This window comes from Procambarus clarkii, chromosome 13 (assembly GCF_040958095.1).
Source record: "Procambarus clarkii isolate CNS0578487 chromosome 13, FALCON_Pclarkii_2.0, whole genome shotgun sequence".
Classification (NCBI taxonomy): domain Eukaryota; kingdom Metazoa; phylum Arthropoda; class Malacostraca; order Decapoda; family Cambaridae; genus Procambarus; species Procambarus clarkii.
In genome coordinates this window covers 19,613,867-19,639,706 of record NC_091162.1, presented here as the reverse complement: position 1 = coordinate 19,639,706, position 25,840 = coordinate 19,613,867, and the positions used below count along the sequence as shown (strand labels likewise).

Here is a 25,840-nt window from a genome sequence, read left to right as displayed (position 1 = left end):
GGCCAAAAGAATGAAGTTGGGACAGAATATGATATCGCCAAGTGGTGTCGGAAGCCTTTTCTAGGTCAAAACGGATGGCAACAACGGAGGTTTTCGCAGCAAAAGCAGTACGAACATAGACCTCCAAGTTCACCAGGACATCTGTTGTGCTGCGGCACTTGCGAAAACATATTGAGAAGGGGAGAGGAGGTGATAGTGTTCTAAGAACCACATCAGACGAACATTAACCACACGTTCAAAGAGTTTGCAAACAACTCGTGAGGGCAATAGGGCGAAAGTCTGTAGCGGCTGTCCCATGAGACCCTGGTTTCCGAACAGGGAGGACAACTGCATTGAGCCAGTCCTCAGGGACTGATGACGACTCCCAGACCCGATTATACAGACTCAATAAATACCGAGACGTGCACGGAGGGAGATGGCGAAGCATTTCATAATGAATGCCATTGGAGCCCGCCGCCGTAGAACCGCAGAAGGCCAGGGTAGACTGAAATTCAGAGAGAGAGAGAGAGAAAGGGATCATTATAGGGAAGTCTGAGATGAGTGCAGAAATCGAAAGGATGAGAGTCAAGGACAGGTTTACAAAGAAGGGAAGATTGAGGAAGATGAGAACCAGGAATATCTTGAAAGAAATGACCAAATAATGAACAGGCAATATGTATTTCTAACTGGAAAGTCCTGAATAACAACTTTGCTAAGATTTTTGTGTTAGAGCCATAAGGGATCTTATAAAAGAGATGGATGAGAGAAATGTTATGTTAAAAAAAAAACATGCCATATATTAGACGTATATTAGTATGCAGCAGTTGTATGGTGCCCATATCTCAAGTCATATTAAACATATATATATATAAAAAAAGTGCAAAGATGTGCTGCTAAACAGACAAAAAGAAAGAGGTGATATGATCAATTTCAATATATGATGGAGCAACAACATCAGAAATTTTTTAAATTTGTAATATCAAGACCAAGAGGCCACAGAATCAAGCCACGAAACTAAAATAAAGGTAGCAAAATAAAATCACAAAAATTCACTCTTGTGGATAGTGGTAAACTGGTGAAATTTAACAAGAAGGTAGAGTATGCCAAAACCATTGGGAGTTTTCAAATGCCTTACAGAAAAAGAGTATAAATCTTTTTCCATAGTCATAGATTTATGAAGAATAGAAATGCTATCGAGTATAAATACCAGCAGAACAAAAGTGGTCTCTTTCAAGAATAAATTAGTTTCAGCAAGAAATGCCAGACCTACTGACCAGGCCCACATGTCCACTAGGTTGTAGTAGATATGTGGGCCTGTCGGTCACTCTCAGCAAAAGCCTTTTGGACCAAGTTATCACAAGTCAAGCCTGGTCCCTGGCTGGACTTAGGGAGTAGAACTCTACGAGCCCATTCCAGCTCCCATTCTGTAGTACTCACAGATTCAAATGTAGATATGATGAAAGCCGAATAGGCTCCAGAAACTGTACACCAGTCGATTAAGGATTGAGAAGCTGGACCTAGAGTCATAGCTCATTCCCCACAACTGCAAGTAGGCAAGTACACCCTCACTCATTCACTCTCCTAATCCTAGTAATTGTGGCTTTACAATCATGTTCCCTCATGAATGTCTGATTTGTGAACAGTAAGTTCCTGCTGTACAATACTACAGTATTTGTTTTAATAATTTATTAATTGCATGGGATATATAAAACAATTAATTTTTACATGCGGTTGACTAGACAGGTAATCCGAAGCATACAATACTACATTATTATTATTATAGTAGTGCAGCCTCAATTCAACGAACTATATGGGACCATCCCCCAATTACATTGCAGTGTGGGATTTGTTGCAATCAGAGATGTCTCAAGAGACATTTGCATGAATTTTTATTTTTACACAATAAAATGTCCCAACTATTTCTAGTAAAGTTGCATCCATTTACCTAAATCATTAAAAACGTGATTGGAACCAAATTAACGGTTATGATGACCAAACTACACACCAGAAGATGAAGAGACAACGACATTTCAGTCTGTCCTGGACTATTATCAAGTCAATAGGACGGACCGAAACATCGTTGTCTCTTTATCTTCTTGTGTGTGGTTTGGTCATCATATTTTCAGTCATGTTATTTTATTTATATATATACTTATTTATACTGTATTTATATATATACAAGAAGGTACATTGGGTTTGTAAGGGGGTACATAGCATGGTGTTTACATACTTGTAAAGCCACTAGTACGCGCAGCGTTTGTGACTCATCATCTGCATTAACGGGTATCATTCATATCTAATATTCCCATGCTCTATTTCACTGAGTGAAACTTTAATTTCAACTTGTCATATGAAACCAGCTACCAAGAAAACACATCTGTAAAGAGATTTAACCACGTCTAGTACATTTCCCATGCCCTAGCCTTGATTTTTTTTTTCAGATGAAGTATGTAATTATCAAAGAAGGCACCAAGCCAGGAAGGCTATGTAGCACTTTTATAGAGGAAGGGCACATGTTTTACTGAACAAAAACTTTTGCAACTAAAAAAAAATACTGTAGACTCATACAATTCTGCTCAATGACTTTCCCAAGGCCACCAACTCTTCTAATCTTATGTCTATGAAAATCATTAAAAAGATGATTGGAGCCCTATCAAGAGTGTTACCATTCATACACTTATATTTACCATGCTGTATGGGCTGATTTCACTAAGGAAATCTTAAATTTTAACCTATGATATGACAGGCAACTTTACCCAACCAGTCTGTGGACTCTGTCCCAACATCCTAAGCAAACCACACATACCCCTGCTTCAATGAACTCTTGTTAGTTGAATCCATTACAAAAATACTGCTTGGAAATTATACATTACAACCTGAGATTCACAGAATCGAAGTTCCACTGGAATGGAACTTGGTTTAAGGCAATATATTTACATTACGTTTAACCTAATTCAACATGAATATTTAAATAAATGGCTGTTTTAAAAGCCAGCTCCATGAATGGATGCTTCAAAAGCTAGTTCCATGCATAGATGCCTCAAATAACTTTCTAAATCATAAGACAATACAAAGTGTCAAGTTAAAATAAATTCTGCAAATATAATGGAAGCTATAAATGCCACTGACGGACCGTCAGTGGCACTTTACTACTTGAAAGCATGTGCAGTGCAGTACAGAAACAGAGTGCACACATCTCTACCAGAGTTTTACCTTCAGTCCACCCAAGTGTCATCTGACCTGCGACTCGTCAGAGACATATTCAAGTCAAGAGAGTCACACATGTCGTCATCAACTCTCTTCTTTACTAGAGTACTTGGGGATGTAGAGGATTGAAGATCCTTAATCCCCTGTTGGTGATATTCAAATTTGGCCTAATGATCAAATATGCAATTCAAAAAAGTGTATACTGAATGTATTAAGAGAAAAGCAAAACAGTGTTATAAGGTTAAGCAACCAATGGTAAACCCCCCCCTCTCGTCTACAACATCCAAGATTCTGGGCTATTAGCAACATTGTTTGCTAACTACAAATTTAACATCAGTACAGTACATCCAACAACAGGAACCTGCTTCTGATCTATAACTCACAAAGGCTAACCCCTTTACTATTTGAATTCCTTCTTTGTGTAAAGAATAGAAAAGCAACCAAGTACAAAAATATGGTCTTGACTAGAATGCACTGTATTTATGTATGGTATATATACATATTGACAGATATAGATATACAATATAGATATACAGATAGAGGGGGGAAATTTGATAAATTTTCCCCTCTATCACAAGGACACAAGGGGACACAGGTGGAAACTGAGTACCCAAATGACAGGCTTTTTTATTTTTTTTGTATTTATATATACAAGAGTACTTACATTCTTGTAAGTTTTTTGTTCACTGTCAGATAACTAAAAAAATGGAATGCAACAAGGTTTGAGGTGGTGAAAGCAGACCCTACACACAGATTTAAATGTTGATACTATACAGTGAAAACTCCAATAGGCTAAGGAATCCACAAACGAGTTGAATGAAACTTGAAAGGCAGGACCACAGAGTTGAAGCTGAACTCCCAAAGTAAAACTAGGCAAGTGCAAACACCCACACACCCACCCACCTAGTGAGTAATGACATAATAATGGACAAACAGTATGGTTTTCAAACAAGATGATCCTGAGTAACAAATCTACATAGTTTTTATGATAAGAGCCACAGAGATAATGCAGGAAAGAGGTGGTTGGAAAGAGGATGTGTATATTTGGACCTAAAAAAATGCTTTTGACAAAGTCGCACACAATAGGCCGTTCTGGAAACTGCAACATGCTGGAGGAGTGACAGGAAGACTTCTGACATGGATGAAAACCCTTCTAACTGACAGATGAGGGCAATAATCAAAGACAATGTATCTGACTTGAGGAATGTTACTAGCGGAGTACCACAGGGTTCAGTTCTTGCACCAGTAATGTTCATTGTGTACATAAACAGTCTACCAGAAGGAATACAGAATTATTTGAACATGTTTGCAGATGATGCTAAGATACTGGGAAAGATAGGAGGTACAGATGATTGCAATGCCCTTCAAATCGATTTAGATAAAATAAGTGCTTGGAACGTAAAGTGGCAAATGGAATTCAATGTGAATAGATGCCATGTTATGGAATGTGGAATCGGAGAAAATAGACCACACACAGCTTAGAAATTATGTGGAAAGAAATTACAGAAATATAATAAAGAGCAAGACTTAGGGGTGGTTTTGGATAGTAAGCTGTCACCAGAGGAACACACGAAGAACATTGTGAGAGGAGTGTGTGCATCGCTTTCGAACTTCAGACCTGCTTTTAATTACTATATGGATTGGTAAATACTAAAGAAACTGTTCATAACTTCTGTGAGACCAAAATTGGAATATGCAGCAGTTGTATGGTGCCAAAATCTCAAGAAGCACAAAGAAACTGGAAAAGGGGCAGTGGCATGCTTCAAAATGGCTTCCAGAAGTAAAAAACAAGAGTTACGGGGAGAGACTACAGACATTAAACATACCAAAACTAGAAGAGGTGATATGATCACCACATACAAAATACTAACAGGAATCAACCAAATTTACAAAGCATAATTCCTGAAACCAGCAACATCACGAACAAGAGGACACAGAGTCAAGCTAAGGAAACAAAGGTGCCGAAAAAAACATTCAAAAGTTTTCTTTAGCAAACAGCGTGATAGACGGTTGGAACAAGCTAAGTGAGAAAGTGGTGGAGGCCAAAACCATCAGTAGTTTCAAAGCATTATATGACAAAGAGTACTGGGAAGATGGGACACCACGAGCGTAGCTCTCATCCTGTAACTAAACTTAGGTAATTACACATTTACACACACGCACATCTAGGAGATTATAGTAATAATAATAATAATAATAATAATAATAATAATAATACTAATAATAATAATAATAATACTAATAATAATAATAATAAATAAATATATATATATATATCTATCTATCTATCTCAACCTCAATATATATACTGTACTCCAAAATAGTGTCGGTCCCCACGAAAAAGACAGGTAGAGTAGGATAGTAAGGTGAGCTACTGAGGCAACCCTGAGAAGTGCACTTCATTACATTTAATGTTTGACTTCTGGGTTGGCCATCAGTAGCTTCCTGGTGGCACCCAAGTGAGGAAACCATCTTCTGGTGTAAAAAAAAATAAAAAATAAAAAAATAATTCAGAAAACTTGAGTCTAAATATTAGCTGTAGACATACTGTATTAGCAATTAAGACAGCAAGACAATAGCAACATACTCGTGCACATCATGTGTATGAGGAGACACCAGGCTGGTTGAATTGAACCATCTGACATAACTTGAGGAACCCTGGCCATGGAACTCGAGAAGAAAACAGGATAAACAAAATGGGCAACAACTCGGGTGTCATGAATAACATGCTCACAGGACATTGGGCATCAAATGTCTCTGGCTATGCAAAGCATCTACTGTACAACCACAGAATCCCTACACAAGACAGACAACCCAATCTAGGCTAAGAGAAAAAAAAATACCGACAAGGGCTGGAGATAAAGAGAGTGATCTCCAGGATATAAAAATATATATATCAGGTACTTTTTTGTGATGAAAGGGAAATATCCCAAAGGAAGCAGAAAAGTTGTCAGGAGCAAAAAAAATCTGGTCCTCCTAATCACAACACCTGAAGTGCAATGCTGCATTAATGATTTTTAAAGAGCTGTATCCTAAATCCATAAGCTTTGTTTTGTTATTCAAAACATTAGCACGAAGACTGTTCCTACAGTATCGACATCAAATTTCAACAGCATGTTCTTTTGCTATTCTCTTACCAGCTTCATTATAACTAATACTGCAGCTACATATTTTTTTCTAATTCAATGGAACCAAAGAGATAATAATAAAAACTTAGGCTATGAATGACTGCTTTATAGTGTAACACTCGGGAACAGCCACACAAGTTTGTGGATGGGGATGAAAAAAGCGTCCTCCTTACTCCATTTCATGCGAAGCACTGCAGGCCTTAACTTGACAAAAGAGGCCATGATAAATTAACACTGTACAATACAGAAATTAATATATAACAATAAATGGTTTCATATTATCTTGGAATAATAATGTAATTACTTAAAAGAGGGATTATTTTTCAAAGTGTTCAAGTTATCTTTTGACTTAAGGGAACTTGTGCCACCATGCAGCTGCAATTTGGGCCTCACACTTTGGGTGGGTGAGAATTGAAGCAAGTTCAGATTTGATTTGGAAAATATAGGAACTCGGCAAAATTTATATCAGGACAGGTGAGGTTACACTGTGCTGTAGTATGTGCAAAAATGCTATGTGAATGCAATATGCAGTACCAGTAAGTACTAAAGGAAACCAGAAGCAAAGCCACTAAAAACAGAAATGAGTATTTACCTTGGTTATGTCAACACCCGTCAAGGTCTTGACCATTTGTGGCACACGAGTGATGATCTCCATGACCTCTCCCGTAAGCTTGGCTGCACCAATCTCAGATTTACCACTGCTCACCATGGTTAACTTCTTGGCCTGTGAGAGTGGTGCAGCGACTTCAGCAGCAACCTGTCAATATATTTAGAAATTATACGGGTGAAAATAACGTGAATCAAGAGGTTCACACAAATTCTGTATCTATCTCCAGAAAAACTAACAAAATCAATGAATCCACCAGATTTGTAAGATGTTTACATTGTACCCTAATGGAAATTATACATTTAAATTTTTAAAAGTGAACTTTGCAATAACAATGGGGAAGATATACAATACTTTATCCAAGAATGTTTGAGAACTCACATTAAACCAAAATATAAGAGATAATAAGAGAAGTTGCAAAATGGCTTCATTTAAATCTTTGGTTGCAACTTTGACCATATTTACCAAATCCATAATAACAGATTTACTGTTTTGATGAATTGGGTTGTCTCTTAACGTATAATCTAGTGTCAAGCTGAGAATTGAACTGAGAAGTTAATGGGCAATAACTAGGGAAGGGGAGGGGTATTTTATAACTGGTTAAATTAAAAAAAAATGGCTTTTCATTACAACTTAGTTGTTGGCAAGCAATAGGAGGTATTGGTCCTGTTTGCAACCAACCTGTCATCAATAAAAAGCCAAATAAATGTCATGCAACAGTCATTCTCCATTTATGCATTAAATGTACTACACATGACTTGAAAATAATGATATTTGAGCTTTTTCAAGATAAAAACATAAGGCAAACTGATTTTAAGAGGAAACCCACCCAGGTCAGTGGGCTTACCAAGAAAGGGTATATGAAAGAGCCAAGAACCCATCCTCTCTCTGTATTCCCTACAGTGGGAACTTTAACCCTTAAACTGCGCAAAACGTCACATGATGTGTGACAGTGAAGGGGATATAATTTGAAAAATATTCAAATTATGTAAAAATTACTTAAAAATGTTAAACAAATCTCCAACTTATTGGCTTCAGCTTCGTGAAACTTTCATCAAAATATTTTCAGAAATTGATTTTAGACGAATATTTAAAAAAAAATAAGTTTTGTTGATAACGAGAACCGCTCCTATTAACTGGAACTGATGGATAATGCAATAATAAAGAGATGCAAGCACCTGTCCAACGCACAAAGAAGAAGAACAGTAGCAAGAAGTGTCCACAAAGTGGATATACAGCTGGTGCCTTTATAGCATTGGTGAATAATACATAATAACACAAATAACAATAGAGTAATTATGTTATTATGCTCTATTTTGTTATATATCATAAATACATTGCCCAATGTTGTTATCAGTTACTTTCAACAATGTCCAAAAAATATTTTTTTAGGGGGATTTTTTTTTTTTTTTTAGGTTTTAGTTTTTTCCTTCTTTGTTTATTATTTGAATTTGCTTTAACCTTCAAATTCTGGAGAATGCATATTCGTCCCTAACTAGGTGAAGCCAGAATTAAATTGGTCAACAAATAAATCAGTCACAACTCTCAGAACTTGGGACTTTGAATTTTTTTTGGCTAATTTTTTCACGGATTTCAAACTATTTTCCTTGTTTCTTCAGGTTGTTTTGATGATTAGGGGACCAGATATGATTTTTCAGTGTGCAAAAATTTAGTTTCTGACCGATTCTTACCATTTTTATATATGGCCACAGGAACAGATATGTAGTATGATATTTAGTTGTTTTAACAAAATACCAAAGAATATGAGGAAGGTGGAAAAAAAATTCTCCGGTTGCACCAATTACAAAAACAAAGCCCAATAAGTGGCGTCTTGGGTGGCAGGCTGGAAAAGCATGTCCTCCTACCACAGAAGTCGAATGGTGGTATAGTACCTATGTCATGGTCCCAGTCTCGAAAGTAAAAGTTTTTCATATGTCGTCTTGTCTGCGATGCATAAAAATAGAAATTGATTAATTTTGGAAAATTTAGGTGGCAAAGAAGAATTGTCAATCTGAAACTGCAAACTGGAGGTACAGCACAACCCACTTTTCACAGGAAAAAGCTATCTGGACCTGGAGCCATACCCCAAGTCGTGTTATTTGGGTACCAACGTGGTTCCGTAAACATTACCTCAAGGAGAGGTTCAGTGTTAACCAAGAGGAAAAACATTAAGTACATACCACTGTGACATATTGGGAAGTTGGGAAAAATCCCAGTTCAGAGACACAAGAAACCAACTATTTCCTCTGTAAAAATACAGGGCCCTGCCACCTAAAGGAATGAAGAAACTGATACTCCCATACAAGCATGTAGTCTCCAAACATGCCTTGAAAGGGGTAGGGAGGCATAGTTCCACTAGCCACTTGCAGCAGTGATACCAACCTTGATTTCCTCACTAAAAATGAGACTACTGTATTTTCTTTTTGTGAGGCCTCATTGTTATTAAGTCTTGCATCTTAGGGGTGCATCACTCAAAGATTTTTCTTCTCAGCATTACTTGTGCGCTGCACATTGCATCTCATCTGATAAGTCTCTTCCAGAGCCCTGGGATTGCATCTAGGATTGTATATCTCAGCTGCTTAGTTACCTTACCCAGCAAAACAAATAACCGTTGCAAAGTGACCTATGTAAATTTGCAAAGTGCAAAAGTATTCTTATTGGCCATGTCCTGCTCTGGGATTACTGTGGAATTTCTGGTGGACCAGCCACATCTCTGCCAAGCATTACCTACTTAAGTTTTCCTGCATGTGATGCCGCTACGAAGACCACAACAGCCATCAATTCTAGCTGCTGATCCAGAGGATTTATTGCCTCTTTGTTTCTATTCCAGTGGCATTCTGTGCATCCTCCTACTTCAAGCACTGCTCAGTATTACAGGTGAATTATTACCTCGTCCTTTATTCTTTTCTCTAGTTGAATACTTATATTGTGATCCAAATGTGTTACTATAGCTCAGAAATATGAAATCACCTTTCTCAACAGAATCATCTGCATTCTCTTCATTTTTCTGTCCAGACTTTTAGGTACATAGTTTAAAGGTTTTGTGCATAACATATCATCTGAGGTGTCTGGTGTTTAAATACTAGAGGTGCACATGGTGCCATCACTTACTTATGAGACATGCAGAGTTACAGATAAAAGTCCAATTTTGATAATTATAGGGACTTCAATGCCCGAGATAATTTTCTAAGTTTCAAATTTGACGATCATCATATGGGGTAAGCTACACGAGCCTTATGTTAATCCTGTTCATCACATGGCAAGCTGTTGTTGAAATTAAAATTTTGCTCAGTGATATGGATGATATTTTTGTAACATTGCTTAAAACTTGTTATTAATTTAAGATATTCATGTAATGGTACTGAATTGGGAGCCTTTGACTAGCGGTAAAATAAAATTATATACAGTACTAGTAGTTGGATACCATCTTGAGTTTGAAACTGTTTTCATTCACCCGGTTTGGCGAGTCATGGAACTACTTTTGAAAATTGGGGTAAGGAGTGGACCGAGGTCAAATGCTGTATAATTAGATTCTTATTAATAGCCATTATATGAGGGATTTTAATTAAAATTTTACTCAATATAACCCACTATTTGCAGCTACAGTGTGAGAAAAACAGATGGTAACAAAAACTAAAATTTGTGTACAGTATTTGTTACTATTTTTTTTACTTAAAATCTATAAATTGTGTATAAAAATGAGTAAAAATGTATTTTATCATTTGTGGTATGAATACCCCCAAAAATTTAGTGGGAAAAAGTTCAAAATTGCAAAATTTACACGATATGGAATTTTGGTTGCTGCAAGGCAAATACAGTAGAAGTCTGCCCATTTAAACATTCAAGCCTTTGTATCATCATCAAGATGTTTCATCACTTCATATTCACAACTTATCCCATCCTTACCAGGAGATGCACATTCACTGACTTTTTAACTCTTCATTCAATTCCACAGACGAGAATGGATGGTTATGATCCTCTTTTCTATTTGTAGAGGAAGACAACCTTTTCCTCTCTTCACACATCCTGTAAATCTGAAACAATTGGGAATAATTATCGTTGCTTTGACCAAGTGCTGAAACCACTAGCTACTTTGGATCCAGGATAAGTGTCATTGAGCTTTGAATCTTGCAAGATGGTTGGGGGGTCTTTGTGCCCCTCAGCTTCCTAAACTTGCTCAATATTTACCCAAATGAGTACAGGTGTCGCATGCACGCACACGTGTGTCTGTGTGGGGGGAGGGGGGGAGGGGAAAATGGTGGTGCAGAGAGGTATGGGTGAAGGAATGGTTTAGAAGAAGTAGGAAATATAGTAGAGTTATTATACAGTAGCAAGTATTGTGTCCGTCTTGCTGAAACAAAGTTTGTGTTGGTAGCTTGCTTTCTTTTTGTAGGAAGCTGTGAGCATTTGAAAGGCTCTTTATATATACTGTATTTTATGTATATACTGTATATGAATGTCTTCAGATGAATACTATGTAGCAATCACACACATAAACACACTCAGATGATTATGTACATGTTTTGATGTTCTGTTTAAGGGTATTTTCATAGAGTTTGGAGAATATGGGGGAGGGGGGGGGGGGGGGAGTTGCAGTCTGTAATTCATCTTGAAATTATGTAATGTATTGTGGTACTGTACTTCGATTCCATCAAGTAGATTGCTCGAGCTACTAGCTGTGAGGGAGGGCCATCTCCGATTAGTCTTTCTAGCACTGAGTCTTCTAACATTTTAATTGCGTTCCACATCTTGGTGGCTTGCTGTTGTAGTCTGCAACTCCATTATGCAAACCTATGAATGGATTTTGTTAACTACAGTATTTAAAAGTGACCCAAGATTTGGCCTCCAGCCTCTTTCCTTTGTTTTTTCTTCAAGTCCATAATACTGTACCAATTATTCCATCATACAACTGGTTTACTTTACCATATACCATATCCATTGTTATTTATTGTCAAGAACAATTTTTAGCAGCATCATTTAACTAATAAAATAGTTCACAGCTTCTGCAGAAATGGAAGGATTTTATGGCATTTAAATAGATGCTAGCCAGCTCATCCTGCACAAAATCCAAGTACAGTGGTACCTCGGCTTAAGAATGCCCCTCTTTACAAACTTTTCGGGTTACGAGCCCGATTTCTTCGGAAAATTTGAATCAGGTTCCGAATTTTACCTTGGGGAAACGAGTTTGTTGATACGCGTATGGCCGACCTAGCGCGTGGTGGCATGGCGATCGCACCTCTGTTTACCAGTGCCTCCCGCCTAGTGACTATCGCGGCCTGAATTCTTTGCAAGGATTTACAGTTTTTTTTTATTTTTGGCTATTCGAACATAAATTTGTTTATTATATATCTTTCGCCATGGGTCCCAAGAAAGCCAGTGGTAAGGTTCAAGGCAAGAAAACACACGCGAGAATGACCATACAGGAAAAACAAAAGATCATTCGTGAACTTGAAAATGGTATATGTGTTGAACTAGCTAGGCGGTACAACAAATCTTCAGGGGCAAGGAGGAGGAGGCAGTAGAGGATGTCCTTTCCTCATTAATGAAAAAAATGTGTGCAGTATGGGAAGAACTGCATAGTTTTGCTGAAAAGAATCACCCAGATAAAGCTGTAGCAGGCTGTTGCATTGATCTTATTAATGACAATGTGATGTCTCACTACAGACAAGTGTTACAAAGAAGGGAAAAACAATCTTCAATGGAACAATTTCTAGCGAGAAAATCAAGCAGTGAGCCAGATGCAGGGAAAACGTGCCAGTGTGTGTACCCCAGAGAAGTCATCACTGCCTGATGTTATAATGGAAGGGGACTCCCCTTCCAAACAGTAACACCTCTCCTCCTCCTCCCTCCTCACTGTCTTCCATACGCCAACAGAAGTCTATCAGTAAAGGTAAGTAATAACCTGTACATACTTTTGTAGTGAAGATGGGTGAATTAGGTATAAAATTTACTTTGAAAGTAATTTTTTGGGGAGTCAGGAACGGATTAATTCATTTCCCATTATTTCTTATGGGGAAATTCGCTTCCGTGTACGAATTTTCGGGTTACGAACCATCTCTAGGAATGGATTAAATTCGTAAACTGAGGTACCCGTGTACAGTACTCAATGATCCACCCCAAAGAAAAAAAAATTATCACCAGTGTGGTCTACAACTGATCTGTAAAAATTTGACAGCATATCTGAAGAGAAAATTGAAAAATAAGTACAGTATTTAGTGCCATTTTGGACACACACACACACACACACACACACACAAGTGCAGCACAAGAGGAAATAAAAAGCCTAAAAACAGGCCCTCATCAGACTCTGGCCCAGGGGACCAACCCCCAGGTGCCAGGAGATGTAGCAATGGCAGGGACCCCTGCAATTGGCCCAACCTTTGCTGAAATGCTCAAGAGCCCAGGAGCAATGTCCACAGTCAAGGAAGTTGTAATGAAAGCAGTAACCTCACAGGAGGCAGCTAGATGCACAAGCCAGCTAATGGAAAGGAAAAGAGCTGTAGTAGTGGTAGGTGTCAAGGAACAAGAGGGCTCCACAAGGGAGGAAACGAGGACTAAAGACAAAGCTGCAGTGGCCGGGATATTAAAGGAGATAGGAATGGAAGGGGCTGAACGAGACATAGAACAGTTTTTCCGGATTGGCCAGTACAACAGAGACAAAAAGAGATTGATCAAGGTAGTATTCAAGAGCGAGGACATCAAAGAGGACATCCTAGTAAGGAAGAGCAATCTGAGGTATGCAAGGAACTACAAAGAGGTATATGTTCAGAGGGACATGACCAGAGACGAGATAGTAAGGGCAGCAGATGCAAGGAAAAGGCGCAAGGAGAGGGAAGAGAGCCAGGGAACCTCAGCTTCCAACCCAGCAATCCCAGAGGGGAGTGGGGAACCCCAATCCAGCAACCCAGGAACCCCAGGGGGGAATGCAACACCCCAGTCCACCACCCAATAGGGCCCTCCCTACCCCCCAGCACAAACCCTTCCTTGCCCCTGCATAATGCCCATCATGAAACCCAAATCCACCCCCTCCCCTTACCCCAAGTAGCCCCTGCTTTCCCAGCCCCTGGTCTTCTCCCTGCCCCAAGCAGGCCTGAGCAAGACCAAAGCCCTCTATCCCCCACTCCACCTCCCTCCAAACCCCTGTCAACTACACCGCAGGAGGGCGTGCCCTCTCCCCAAGCAATCCCTGCTCCCTCACCCCCAGGACTTCTTCCTGCCCCAAGCAGGCCTGAGGAAGACCTAAGCCCTCTGCCCCCCACTCCACCTCCCCCTGAACCCCTGGCAACTACCTCACAGGAGGAGGAGCCTACCTAAGTAGCAATGACCATAGAACAACCTCCTACACTTGTAGGGAGTGTGGGTGAAATTGGACATAAGAAAGTGAGCTTCAAGGTAATGTACTCAAACATTGATGGGATTACCAATAAAGCAAGTGAACTGGCAGAAAGGGTGCAAGAAGAAAACCCTGATGTAATAGGACTAACGGAAACAAAATTGTCAGGAGTCATAACAGATGCTGTGTTTCCAAAGGACTACTATATAGTAAGGAAAGAGAGGGAAGGGAGAGGAGGTGGAGGAGTGGCCCTGCTGATAAGGAAGGACTGGAGTTTTGATGAGATGGAAATTCCGGGCTGTGACGGATTCAGAGATTTCATAACAGGAACTATAACAATGGGTGGACCTAAGATAATAGTGACAGTCATTTACAACCCTCCCCTAAATGACAGAAGACCTAGACAGGAGTTTGATAGGAACAACATGGCAACCATTAATATAATAGAGAGAGCAGCTTCAGTTGCCTGCAGGAATGGCTCAAGACTCTTAATCATAAGTGATTTCAACCATGGAAAGATAGACTGTGAGAATGGGGACCCACATGGTGGTGCAGATACGTGGCGAGCTAAACTCTTGGAAGTGGCAACAAGGAATTTTCTGAGCCAGCATGTCAAGGAACCCACAAGAATGAGAGGCAACGATGAACCAGCTAGACTCGACTTGATATTCACCCTGAATGAGTCAGAAATAAGGGAAGTCAAAGTTGAAGCCCCCATAGGAATGAGTGACCACAGTGTACTGACCTTTGAGTACTTGGTGGAGGTAGGGATAACCTATCCAAGGATGGGAGTGGAGGGGAAAAGACTGAATTACCGAAGAGGAAAATATGACGAGATGAGGAACTTCCTCAGGGGAATACCATGGGAAACAGAACTTAGAGACAAGAATGTGCAGGTCATGATGGATTTTGTCACCCAAAAGTGCCAGGAAGCTGCAGACAGGTTTATCCCTGTCCAAAAGGAGAAAAACGAAAAACAACAGAAAAACCCATGGTTCAACCAGGAATGTAAGGTAGCGAAACAACTGAGTAAAAGAACATGGAGAAACTACAGAAATAACAGAACACCAGAGAGCAGGGAGAGATACCAGAGGGCCAGAAATGAGTACATCAGAGTGAGGAGGGAAGCAGAGAGACAGTTTGAAAATGACATCACGAGTAAAGCCAAGACCCAACCAAAGCTGCTCCACAGCCATATCAGGAGGAAAACAGCAGTGAAGGAACAAGTGATGAAGCTGCGGAAAGGGGAGAACAGATACACAGAGAATGACAAGGAGGTGTGTGAAGAACTCAACAAGAGATTCCAGGAGGTCTTCACAATAGAACAAGGAGAAGCCCCTGCACTAAATGAGGAGGCGGCAAACCAAGCAACCTTGGAGGAATTTGACCTCACCAGTGATGAGGTCAAAAGGTGTCTGCTGGAGCTGGATGTGACAAAGGCTGTTGGGCCTGATAGAATCTCACCATGGATACTAAAGGAAGGTGCAGAAGCACTAAGTGTGCCACTCTCTATGGTGTATAACAGGTCACTGGAAACAGGAGACTTACCAGAAAGTTGGAAGACGGCTAACGTGGTCCCAATATACAAAAAGGGTGACAGGCAAGAGGCACTGAATTACAGGCCAGTTTCCTTAACTTGTATACCATGCAAGGTGCTGGAGAAGATCGTGAGGAAAAGGCTCGTAGAGCATCTGGAGAGAAATAACTTTGTAACGCACCACCAACATGGGTTCAGAGATGGTAAATCGTGCCTCACAGGTTTAATAGAATTTTATGACCAGGCAACGAAAATTAGGCAGGAAAGAGAAGGGTGGGCCGACTGCATTTTCCTGGATTGCCAAAAAGCCTTTGACACAGTACCCCATAAAAGGCTGTTAAAAAAGTTGGAGCAACAGGCAGGAGTAAAAGGGAAGGTGCTCCAGTGGATAAGGGAGTACTTAAGCAACAGGAAACAGCGAGTAACGGTGAGGGGGGAGACATCAGAGTGGCGAGATGTCACCAGCGGAGTGCCACAGGGCTCAGTACTTGGACCCATCCTGTTTCTAATATATGTGAACGATCTTCCAGAGGGTATAGACTCATTCCTCTCGATGTTTGCTGATGATGCAAAAATTCTGAGAAGAATCAAGACGGATGAAGATAGACAGAGACTACAGGATGACCTGGATAAACTGGAGGAATGGTCTAGAAAATGGCTGCTGAAGTTCAACTCGGGAAAGTGTAAGGTGATGAAATTAGGCGAAGGGAGCAGGAGGCTGAACACAAGGTATCATCTGGGAGGGGAAATCCTGCAAGAATCAAATAGAGAGAAGGATCTTGGGGTTGATATCACACCGAACCTGACCCCAGAGGCCCACATCAAAAGAATATCATCAGCGGCATATGCTAGACTGGCCAACATAAGAACTGCCTTCAGAAACTTGTGTAAGGAATCTTTCAGAACCCTGTATACCACTTATGTAAGACCAATCCTGGAGTATGCAGCCCCAGCCTGGAGTCCATACCTAGTTAAACACAAGACAAAGTTAGAGAAGATTCAGCGGTATGCCACCAGGCTCGTCCCGGAACTGAGAGGATTGAGCTACGAGGAAAGGCTAAAGGAGCTGAACCTCACATCCCTGGAAAACAGAAGAGTAAGGGGAGACATGATAACCACCTACAAAATTCTCAGGGGAATTGACAGGGTGGACAAAGACAAACTCTTCAGCACGGGTGGGACACGAACAAGGGGACACAGGTGGAAACTTAGTACCCAGATGAGCCACAGAGACGTTAGAAAGAATTTTTTCAGTGTCAGAGTAGTTAATAAATGGAATGCACTAGGAAGTGATGTGGTGGAGGCTGACTCCATACACAGTTTCAAATGTAGATATGATAGAGCCCAGTAGGCTCAGGAATCTGTACACCAGTTGATTGACAGTTGAGAGGCGGGACCAAAGAGCCAAAGCTCAACCCCCGCAAGCACAATTAGGTGAGTACAATTAGGTGAGTACACACACACACACACACACACACACACACACACACACACACACACAATAGGGTAGATAAAGACAGTCTATTTAACACAAGGGGAACACGCACAAGGGGACACAGGTGGGAACTGAGTGCCCAAATGAGCCACAGAGATATTAGAAAGAACTTTTTTAGTGTCAGAGTGGTTGACAAATGGAATGCATTAGGAAGTGATGTGGTGGAGGCTGACTCCATACACAGTTTCAAGTGTAGATATGACAGAGCCCGATAGGCTCATGAATCTGTACACCTGTTGATTGACGGTTGAGAGGCGGGACCAAAGAGCCAGAGCTCAACCCCCGCAAACACAACTAGGTGAGTACAACTAGGTGAGTACACACGTACCAATAATGAAAAATTGGCCGTGATTTTTCTGTTTAAATAATTTCCTTCATTTTGTCCGAGTCCCTCTCACTATTCTACGCAAGAATTAAAACCAATAAGATGAAGGTAGAGAGAAGCTATTCAATAGTACAAGTCTCAGGGACAGCATTAATTGGTGGTATTGTACAGTGGTATAGAGGACATAGAGTACGTCTGTCTTCATTAGCAGTGTACATCCACCATATTCATTATTTCTTGCTACACTAGATTTGGTAACGAGATATAGGCTAGTAGTTTGTTTACTTTGCCTCATATATCTATTCATGTGCTTCAATGTTCTTTGCTTGACTGCTGAAAAAGCATTTCAAATCCTTTGACCTGATAAAAGTGATACGACAATGATGTAGAGAAACATACATACATAACATACACAAGTACTAATAACACAAAGCACCAGATCCATTCATTATATCATGCACACTATACCACAAAAGATAAATAGTCAGTCACATTCTAACGAGTTTTAACAAATTAATTTGGTAAAATTCTTGCAGGAAGTTTTGGAATGACTAGTCTGTAATTGATACATGGGTCTCCAAGCTGTTGCTAGCAACAACAACCTTACTGATCAAGTTATTACCAGACAAACCTGGTCTCCAGCAGGGCTTGGAGACCAGGGGCCAGATTCATGAAGCAGCTACGCAAGCACTTAACACTTTCGCGCTCTCCGCGAAGGTCACTCAGCCAACCGTAAGTGCGCAGAGCGTTTTGCCGCGTAAGCGTAAAAACAAAAATGTGTATACTCTTTTTACTCTCATGACCTTAGTTCTCGAGCTACGTATTTCATTTTGGTACCAACGTGTTCGCAATAAAATTCTCTAGAAGAACATTAGTAAAAAAAGTCACGAAACGTATAGGCATACCAGCACCAAATAAATAACTACGAAGATGACTCGCCGTGAGCGCCCAACAGCAACAAAATGTTTTTACTCTTGGGATTCTTATCACCTCCACACTTGTTCTATAGCGTTAATTTTGGTATCAATGGACTCGCAATGAAATTCCCAATACGGTGATATGAATATAAGCGTAGAATAATGATGCGGCCCGCCCGCAAGAGTGTGGGAAGTGGTGAAATTGTTACCCGGTATCGGTGACGGGACGACGCACGGCGCTTTGAAAGTTTATACTTATTTCACTCTCATGACATTAATTTTCTATGTACGTCATTCATTTTTGTGTCAATGTGTTCGCAATAGAATGTTCTATGAGCCCATAGGTAAAAAAGATCAACAAAGCGTAACATAGAATAGCGCCAAATATAAAACAACGCTGGAACATATCAGTGAGCGTCAAATACACACGAAATGTTTTTACTTTTGTTATGTTTGTCAAGTTTATACTTGTTGCACACAGTTATTTTTGGTTGTACATTGATCGGAATAAAATTCCCTAAACAGACATATGCATATAATACATGATATGGGGGAAGCATTACCAGTATAAACGGCTAAAGTCACCCACCTGCAACCCGTTTGGGACATAATACCATTTGATCGAAGTGGTCCACACCTTTCATGAACTTATTGTACCATGCAGCCTGATGGTGAGAAAGAGAGCCTCATGGCGCGCAGTTTGAAACAAACCCAAAGTAAATCGGATAAAAATTGAATTTTATACAAATATTTTAAAAGAGGACATAACTTTATGTCCACTATGCGTTAGCGTTAGACGAAACAGGACTCACCGGTGAGTCCGGTTAGCGCGAAAGTGTTAAGAACCTGTACATCTTTTCTCAATCTTTGGTGCTTTGTTTACAATTATTAAACTGTTAATGATCTCTGAAGCATCAGGAGGCTGTTTATAACAATAACAACAGTTGACTGGAAAGTTTTCATGTTTGTAAACTGTTTAATAAATGTAACCAAAGCTGTCAAAGATTGAGGAAAGATGTACACGTTCATAAGTACAGTGGTGCCTCGGTTAATGAATTTAATCTGTTCCGGCACCGAGCTCGGCATGTGAAAAGCTAGTCTTGCGAAACAACAACGTCGTCTCAGGCTTCTGAGAACCAGCGGGAATGCTAGGAGGCACCATGTGGTTTACTAGTTAACCAAGCGGAAGCTCGTCAATCGAGATGAATTTTCTGGGAGTGGCTCGCTCGTTACCTGAAATGCTCATAGATGGGGCTGCTCGTCACCCGAGGTTCCTCTGTACTTGCATAACTGCTTCGTGAATCTGGCTCCGTAACTCTTGAAACTGACTACAGGTAAACTGCAGACAATCTTGTAATATTTGTCCAGATATGTAGGCTCCAGAACAGGAATTTGGGCCCCAGTGGCGACTGCCATTTAAAGGGGAGACAAAGTGTTTGCCTCGTGCAGTAAATCTAAATCCTTCAGGTATAGTGTTCCTACTGAAGACTCGCTGATCATTATGAATACCATAATACTGTACTGTTGATTCAAATAATATTACATGTATCTGGCAATTATGTTTATTGATAGTATTCATAATTATAATTTTATGCCTTAGGAACACTTGTGACCTGGTACAGGATCAAGATAATTAGACCACATTTTCTATTAGAAAATTAAAATTTTTGTAGGATGTATTTTTGTAAATTATGTCAAAATTTTAATTATTGTAACTTACAACTGGAGAGAGCATACACAGGTCCAGTACTATATTTTTCTGTATATAAAATTATATTTTTTGTAATTTTTCTAAAGAAAATGAGGAGCTGAAGCAGAAGTGCTGCAACCAAAAGGATGAATGAAGTCTTCTTAGTCGAATGCTATGCATTTTCACTTTCAACATAAACAGGTCAGGTACTCATGCATCACAGACATGCATTTTATACCAATTCCCAAATATGTAACCTTCATAATTGGTGATGTAGTCCTTTACCGTAAGTTGAATATTATTTTAAGTGCATCACTAAATCATCATAAAACAACCTTCAGTTACAACCATTAGGAAACAGATGCCCTTCTGTGGCTCTGCCCTACACAGTGGCAACCACGAGATCTAACAAACCGTTTCGTATGGGAATCTTTTTTTGGATTTGGGATAAAAATGTACTATTTTAAAATTTCTTTAGATTCAGGTGGGGAGGGGGGGGGGCCAAATTTTTTTTAACATTTAACATTTTTCTTACTTGAGTATAACTATAGAAAAACTTTAAAAGTAACTTCATTTCATGTCAAATGTATAGAGCAACATACCTTAGGCAGGGTTTCCAGGAACATTTCCAACATGGCAGCCTCCTTGTACTCCTTCTGTGCTTCAGCCTTCTGCATCATGATGAGGGCTTCAGCTCTGGCCTTGGCTTCCACAGAATATGCCTCTGCTTCACCCTTGACTCGGATGGCTTCAGCCTCGGCTTCGGCCTCCAGCATGGTCTTGGTGCGAGCAGCTTCAGCCAATTTCTCCAACCTGAGGATCAGGATTATGTGCCACATTAACCGATATATGTCTAACCCATCACACTGCTGCTTTTTTTGACAGTGTATTCTTGAGGTCATTTTGGTGTATTCTAGCTCATTTTAATCCAGGTTGCAAAATGATTGTAGAATATGCCTGCTATAAACAATATAGGAATACCTGGTAATATCCAGATACAGTATTTTGTTTTGAAGTCTATTGCATGATACTATCAAATTTGAAATTTTCTGGTTACTTCAACTCTTACTATTTTCCATACAGTGAAGTGAAAAAACCAGTGTTGAATATAATGAAACACTATTTTCTGGGTGAGTCCCAGAGGCTCCCCGGAGCTATCCAGGCTGATATGAATACCCTAACTATTTTGCATCTATCGATGTGGGTGGAGTTCTAGGCCTACCGGGGACTACGAGCCAGAACCTGGCCCCCTTACAGAGGCACGAGGAGCTTATGGCCCATAGAAATGCACATGTGATTTGGAGCATTCTATATATGCCATCGACCAGGACAGGCACCCAGAAAGGTAAGCGCCACAAAACAAACCCCGATTCTGGTTAAAACAACGAAAATTGCCAAAAGAGTGGACAGAACTTCCCAAAAGAAAAATGATCAAACATGATGTCACACGAGCTATGCCGCATGTCTGTGTAGCTCCCCCTCTCCCCAGGAGAGGGAAGGGGAAGCCCCAGACCCTCGCACTGGCGATCCACACTTCAGTTCTGAGGTTGGATATCAAAAACGCGAAAAAAAAAAAAAATGCCGACTGGAGGGATGTAGGGATTATCCAGAAAATGGCGTTTCAATACATTCAACGCTGGTTTTCTGGGGGGAGCCCCTCCGGCTCCCCGGAGCTACTTCACCAAAGACGAAAACAGAGGGACGCATCCGGGAGGCGGTTGGTGTTTACACCACAACACGAAGTTGAGACAACAGGCTGCAACAGCCGACCCAAGGCGACACAGGCCCGACTAGGCCCAGGAACATACCCGAGGGAGTGCGCAGCCAGGACCCAGTGCAACTGCCAAAACAACCCCGTGCCTGAATGTCAGCCCAAGACATGCCACTAAGGATGGCAGCAAGTGCAGCAAACCTACGAACGTCAAGGGCATGGGGAGAGACCGCAGGCCAGCTAGACAGAAGAACCCAACGGACGACCTGAGAGACCTGAACCCAAGAACAGGGAAGAAGGGAAACCGGATCAACCCAAAGCGCAGCCTCCGGCCACAGAGGCCGTGGTGCACAAAGAACAGCGGAGAGCCGTAACCGGACACGAGAAGAAGCACCCCAGCCCACCAACCAAGCAGCAACAACCCCAGGGACCCCTCTGGAACCGAAGGGGGCCACAACAAACCGAAGGAAAGAGAGAAAAGAGCACCCTGCCCCAGAGCAGGATGACTCAAGTGGAGCATGAGCAGGCCAGAAGTGAACAATGCCCTAGACAACCCGTGAACGGTGCAGAAGGAACAACAAAACCGGAGCAATCCGAAGCTGACTAATCCCGTGACAGCTGACTAACTCCCAGGTACCTATTTACTGCTAGAAAACAGGGGCATTAGGATGAAAGAAACCCTGCCTATTGTTTCTCGCCGGCGCCTGGGATCGAACCCGGGACCACAGGATCACGCGTCCAGTGTTCTGTCCGCTCAGCCACTGGGTGCCAACAAGGAATATAGAACCATTATTAGTAATGTTGAGACAAAGGACAGAAAGAGGCGACCATTAAAAAACGGAAATAGCAACGAAAGAAAAGAAAAAGGACAGAAGAGTACCAATGAGTCCTAAAAAGGACTGGAGGTAAACCCCACCGGAAGGTGACAGATGTTCCAATAATACAGAAGCGTCGAAGACCCACTCGAACCTTCAAGAACCTAGACCAACAAGCACAAAATCACAGAGGCACAGACGCACCCATTAGCATCCATGACCAATGGTCATGCAGGACCCGAGACAATAGAAAATGACTGCGGCATGATGCAGAACACAGGTCCTAGAGAAGAAAGGTGGGAAAGCTAAGAAAACGCCCTACAGAAGGATGGAGCCGACGCCCAAAGGCAACTTGTATGCAGAGGAGGGGAGGGGGAAAGGAAAACCCCACTCCTTGTAACAGTAAGCCCGGCTTGGAATGTCGGAAAACCCAGGCGGGGTCCAACGGGCCCCAAGGCCCCCCCCCCCCAAGTCAGCTCCTCAGACGCAAAATGATGTCAGATGCAAAATAGTTAGGGTATCCATATCAGCCTGGATAGCTCCAGGGAGCCGTAGGGGGCTCCCCCATAAAATACAATCGATCAAAAATATTGACCAACATTGTACAAACAAACACAGTACAGTATAGTAATGTAAATTAAATTCTTGAATTTGCTGTCATTTTATAATCCTATTACAGATGAAGGTGCTGTATTAGAAGTAAGAAAGGCATCATCATTATTTTCTTAATAAAGTTAAAACATAGTAAATTTATATCTCCCAGCTAGATAACTAATATTCTCCATTTTTATTGTGAATAGACAACATAATTACCTAAAAAGCCAAAACACTTTCTTAAGATGTTACAGTACATACCACAAAAACTGAATCTTTTACTAATATGTGCTACCATTACAGAACAGGTACTTACTTAAACTTTTCGGAGTCTGCTGGCTGTTTCACTGTGGCCTCTAGCTCCTTCTCTCGACGCTGAATTTCCTGGTCTTGGATAAGAATCTCTTGAGCTCTTTCTATAACCTGCGAAGCACAGTTGATTTGTGTTAAACATCTGCCTGTTTAACATATTACTACACCAGCTTTTTATTATTGTAAATTACATGAAAATCTTGCTTTTTATACTAATACATTGACTAGATTGGAGCCCAGAAGAAACAAGTCAGGAATATGGAGCTACTGAGACAGTGCCCAGAGAAGGGGCATTTAATTAGTCTACTTTCTATGTCTTGTATGCTCCATTCATTTGCTTGGTGCTGTCAACATAAAAAGAATAAACAGAAATATAAAGAAAAATAATGACAGCACAGGATTTACTTAGGGTAGAACACAGGCAGAGCCAGAGCCAAGCCCTCAGGTATTTGTCTTCCAAACGACATGCTGAGTACCCAACCCGTTCTCGCAAATTCGTAAAGTCAATATTGACTTATTAACTATGTGCATAGGTGATATGCTAAACATAATAGATACCCTTAAAAAGATTCATAGAAAACACCGACCTTACCTAACCTTGTTAGTATCTTAAGATAAGCGTCTTATTGCTTCGTAATTACAATTATTACTTAACCTATACCTATTATAGGTTAGGTAATAATTGTAATTACGAAGCAATAAGATGCTTATCTTAACATACTAAGTAGGTTAGGTAAGGTCGGTGTTTTCTATGAATCTTTTTAAGGGTATCTATTATGTTAAGTATGTCACCTATGCACATATTTAATAAGTCAATATTGACTTATTAAATTTGCGAGAACGGGTTGGAGTACCGGGAAGTGGCAAATTGTCTCGGAGGCCAAAAGTGTAATTGGCTCAATAAATTATATTTTCAGAAAGCCACTGAAAGAACAAATTTGAAGATAGAGGGGAAAAGAAGAACAAACATTAACCTCCTTTGGAAGAACTGAGATTGGGAGTTTGATTGTCTAAAGTACTTTTAGCAATACCAAGGGAGCTAGTACCCTTACCAAAGAGGTGTGGGGTTAATGTGTCCACCAGGAGTATACCTGGACAATAGTTTCTCTCTGAGATTCAAAGATTTTCTTACTATCACAATGGCAGTCATGGAGTTAATTGCCTCAAATGGAAAGATGCGAGGGAAATGAGTGCCATTATTGGTAATTACAGGTGCTGTATCGAGGAATTTGTAAAAGTGAGAGCCAGTCACACTGGGTGATGTAATTATAGCCACTATCATAGACGTGGCAGGGAAGAAGGAAGCAGGGGTAATTAGGATGACCAAAGTGTAGAGCCAAGACAGAGGATAGCACATAAGATGCCATTTAAAGCATAAAATGAGAGTAAACTTTACTTCCCAGGACCTCACAACTCATGGAACCCAGCGCAGTGTGTTGCTTAACAAGAATTTAAGCTACTGGATAGGTTCAAATGAAATGGGGGGGATTTCAAGATGAAACGGGTAATACACCAATATGGGCTCTTCATGCACAGCAAACACATGAATGGCTAAGCCACAGACAGTGCTGATCCTGCTTGTTTGCCAGCAGCCGGTTTGGCATAGGTGACTCTACCATGAACTGAGATTGTGACAACAGACCGTACTGGACTCGGACAAAGCACTAAAGAGCCACACAATGATAAAAGTACAGGGCTGCCACAGGGGCTCTAACAATAACACAAGAACAGGGAGGTTGGAGTTGTATTAAAGTAGAACTATAGAGTAGTAGTAGTAATCCTAGTAGTAGAACACGGAGTATTAAAGGGAGCCAGTCGGCCGAGCGGACAGCACGCTGGACTTGTGATCCTGTGGTCCTGGGTTCGATCCCAGACGTCGGCGAGAAACAATGGGCAGAGTTTCTTTCACCCTATGTCCCTGTTACCTAGCAGTAAAATAGGTACCTGGGTGTTAGTCAGCTGTCATGGACTGCTTCCTGGGGGGTGGAGGCCTGGTCGAGGACCGGGCCGCGGGGACACTAAAAAGCCCCGAAATCATCTCAAGATAACCCTCAAGATAACTTTCCAAAATATTTCTCAAGAGGAAGTTTGTGTGGCTTGTGGCCTTCTTTCATTACCACAATTTCAAGAGTTCACCCCCAGATAAAAAAATGTAAAGGTTACACATTATATGGTAACAAATTAGAAACA

At 40.7% G+C, this 25,840-nt stretch overlaps 1 protein-coding gene across 6 annotated transcripts in view; it reads right to left on the bottom strand.

Annotated features, from left to right (window-relative positions):
- Positions 1–25,840, bottom strand: part of Flo1 (flotillin-1) — a 67,334-nt gene that overhangs the window by 6,909 nt on the left and 34,585 nt on the right. For all 6 annotated transcript variants that reach the window (XM_045740733.2, XM_045740735.2, XM_045740732.2 and 3 more), the window contains 3 exons: positions 23,655–23,761; positions 20,821–21,031; positions 6,907–7,071 (listed from right to left, as the gene is read on the bottom strand). In XM_045740733.2, coding sequence (XP_045596689.1) covers positions 6,907–7,071; positions 20,821–21,031; positions 23,655–23,761 — 483 coding nt within the window. The remainder of the gene's footprint in view (positions 1–6,906; positions 7,072–20,820; positions 21,032–23,654; positions 23,762–25,840) is intronic.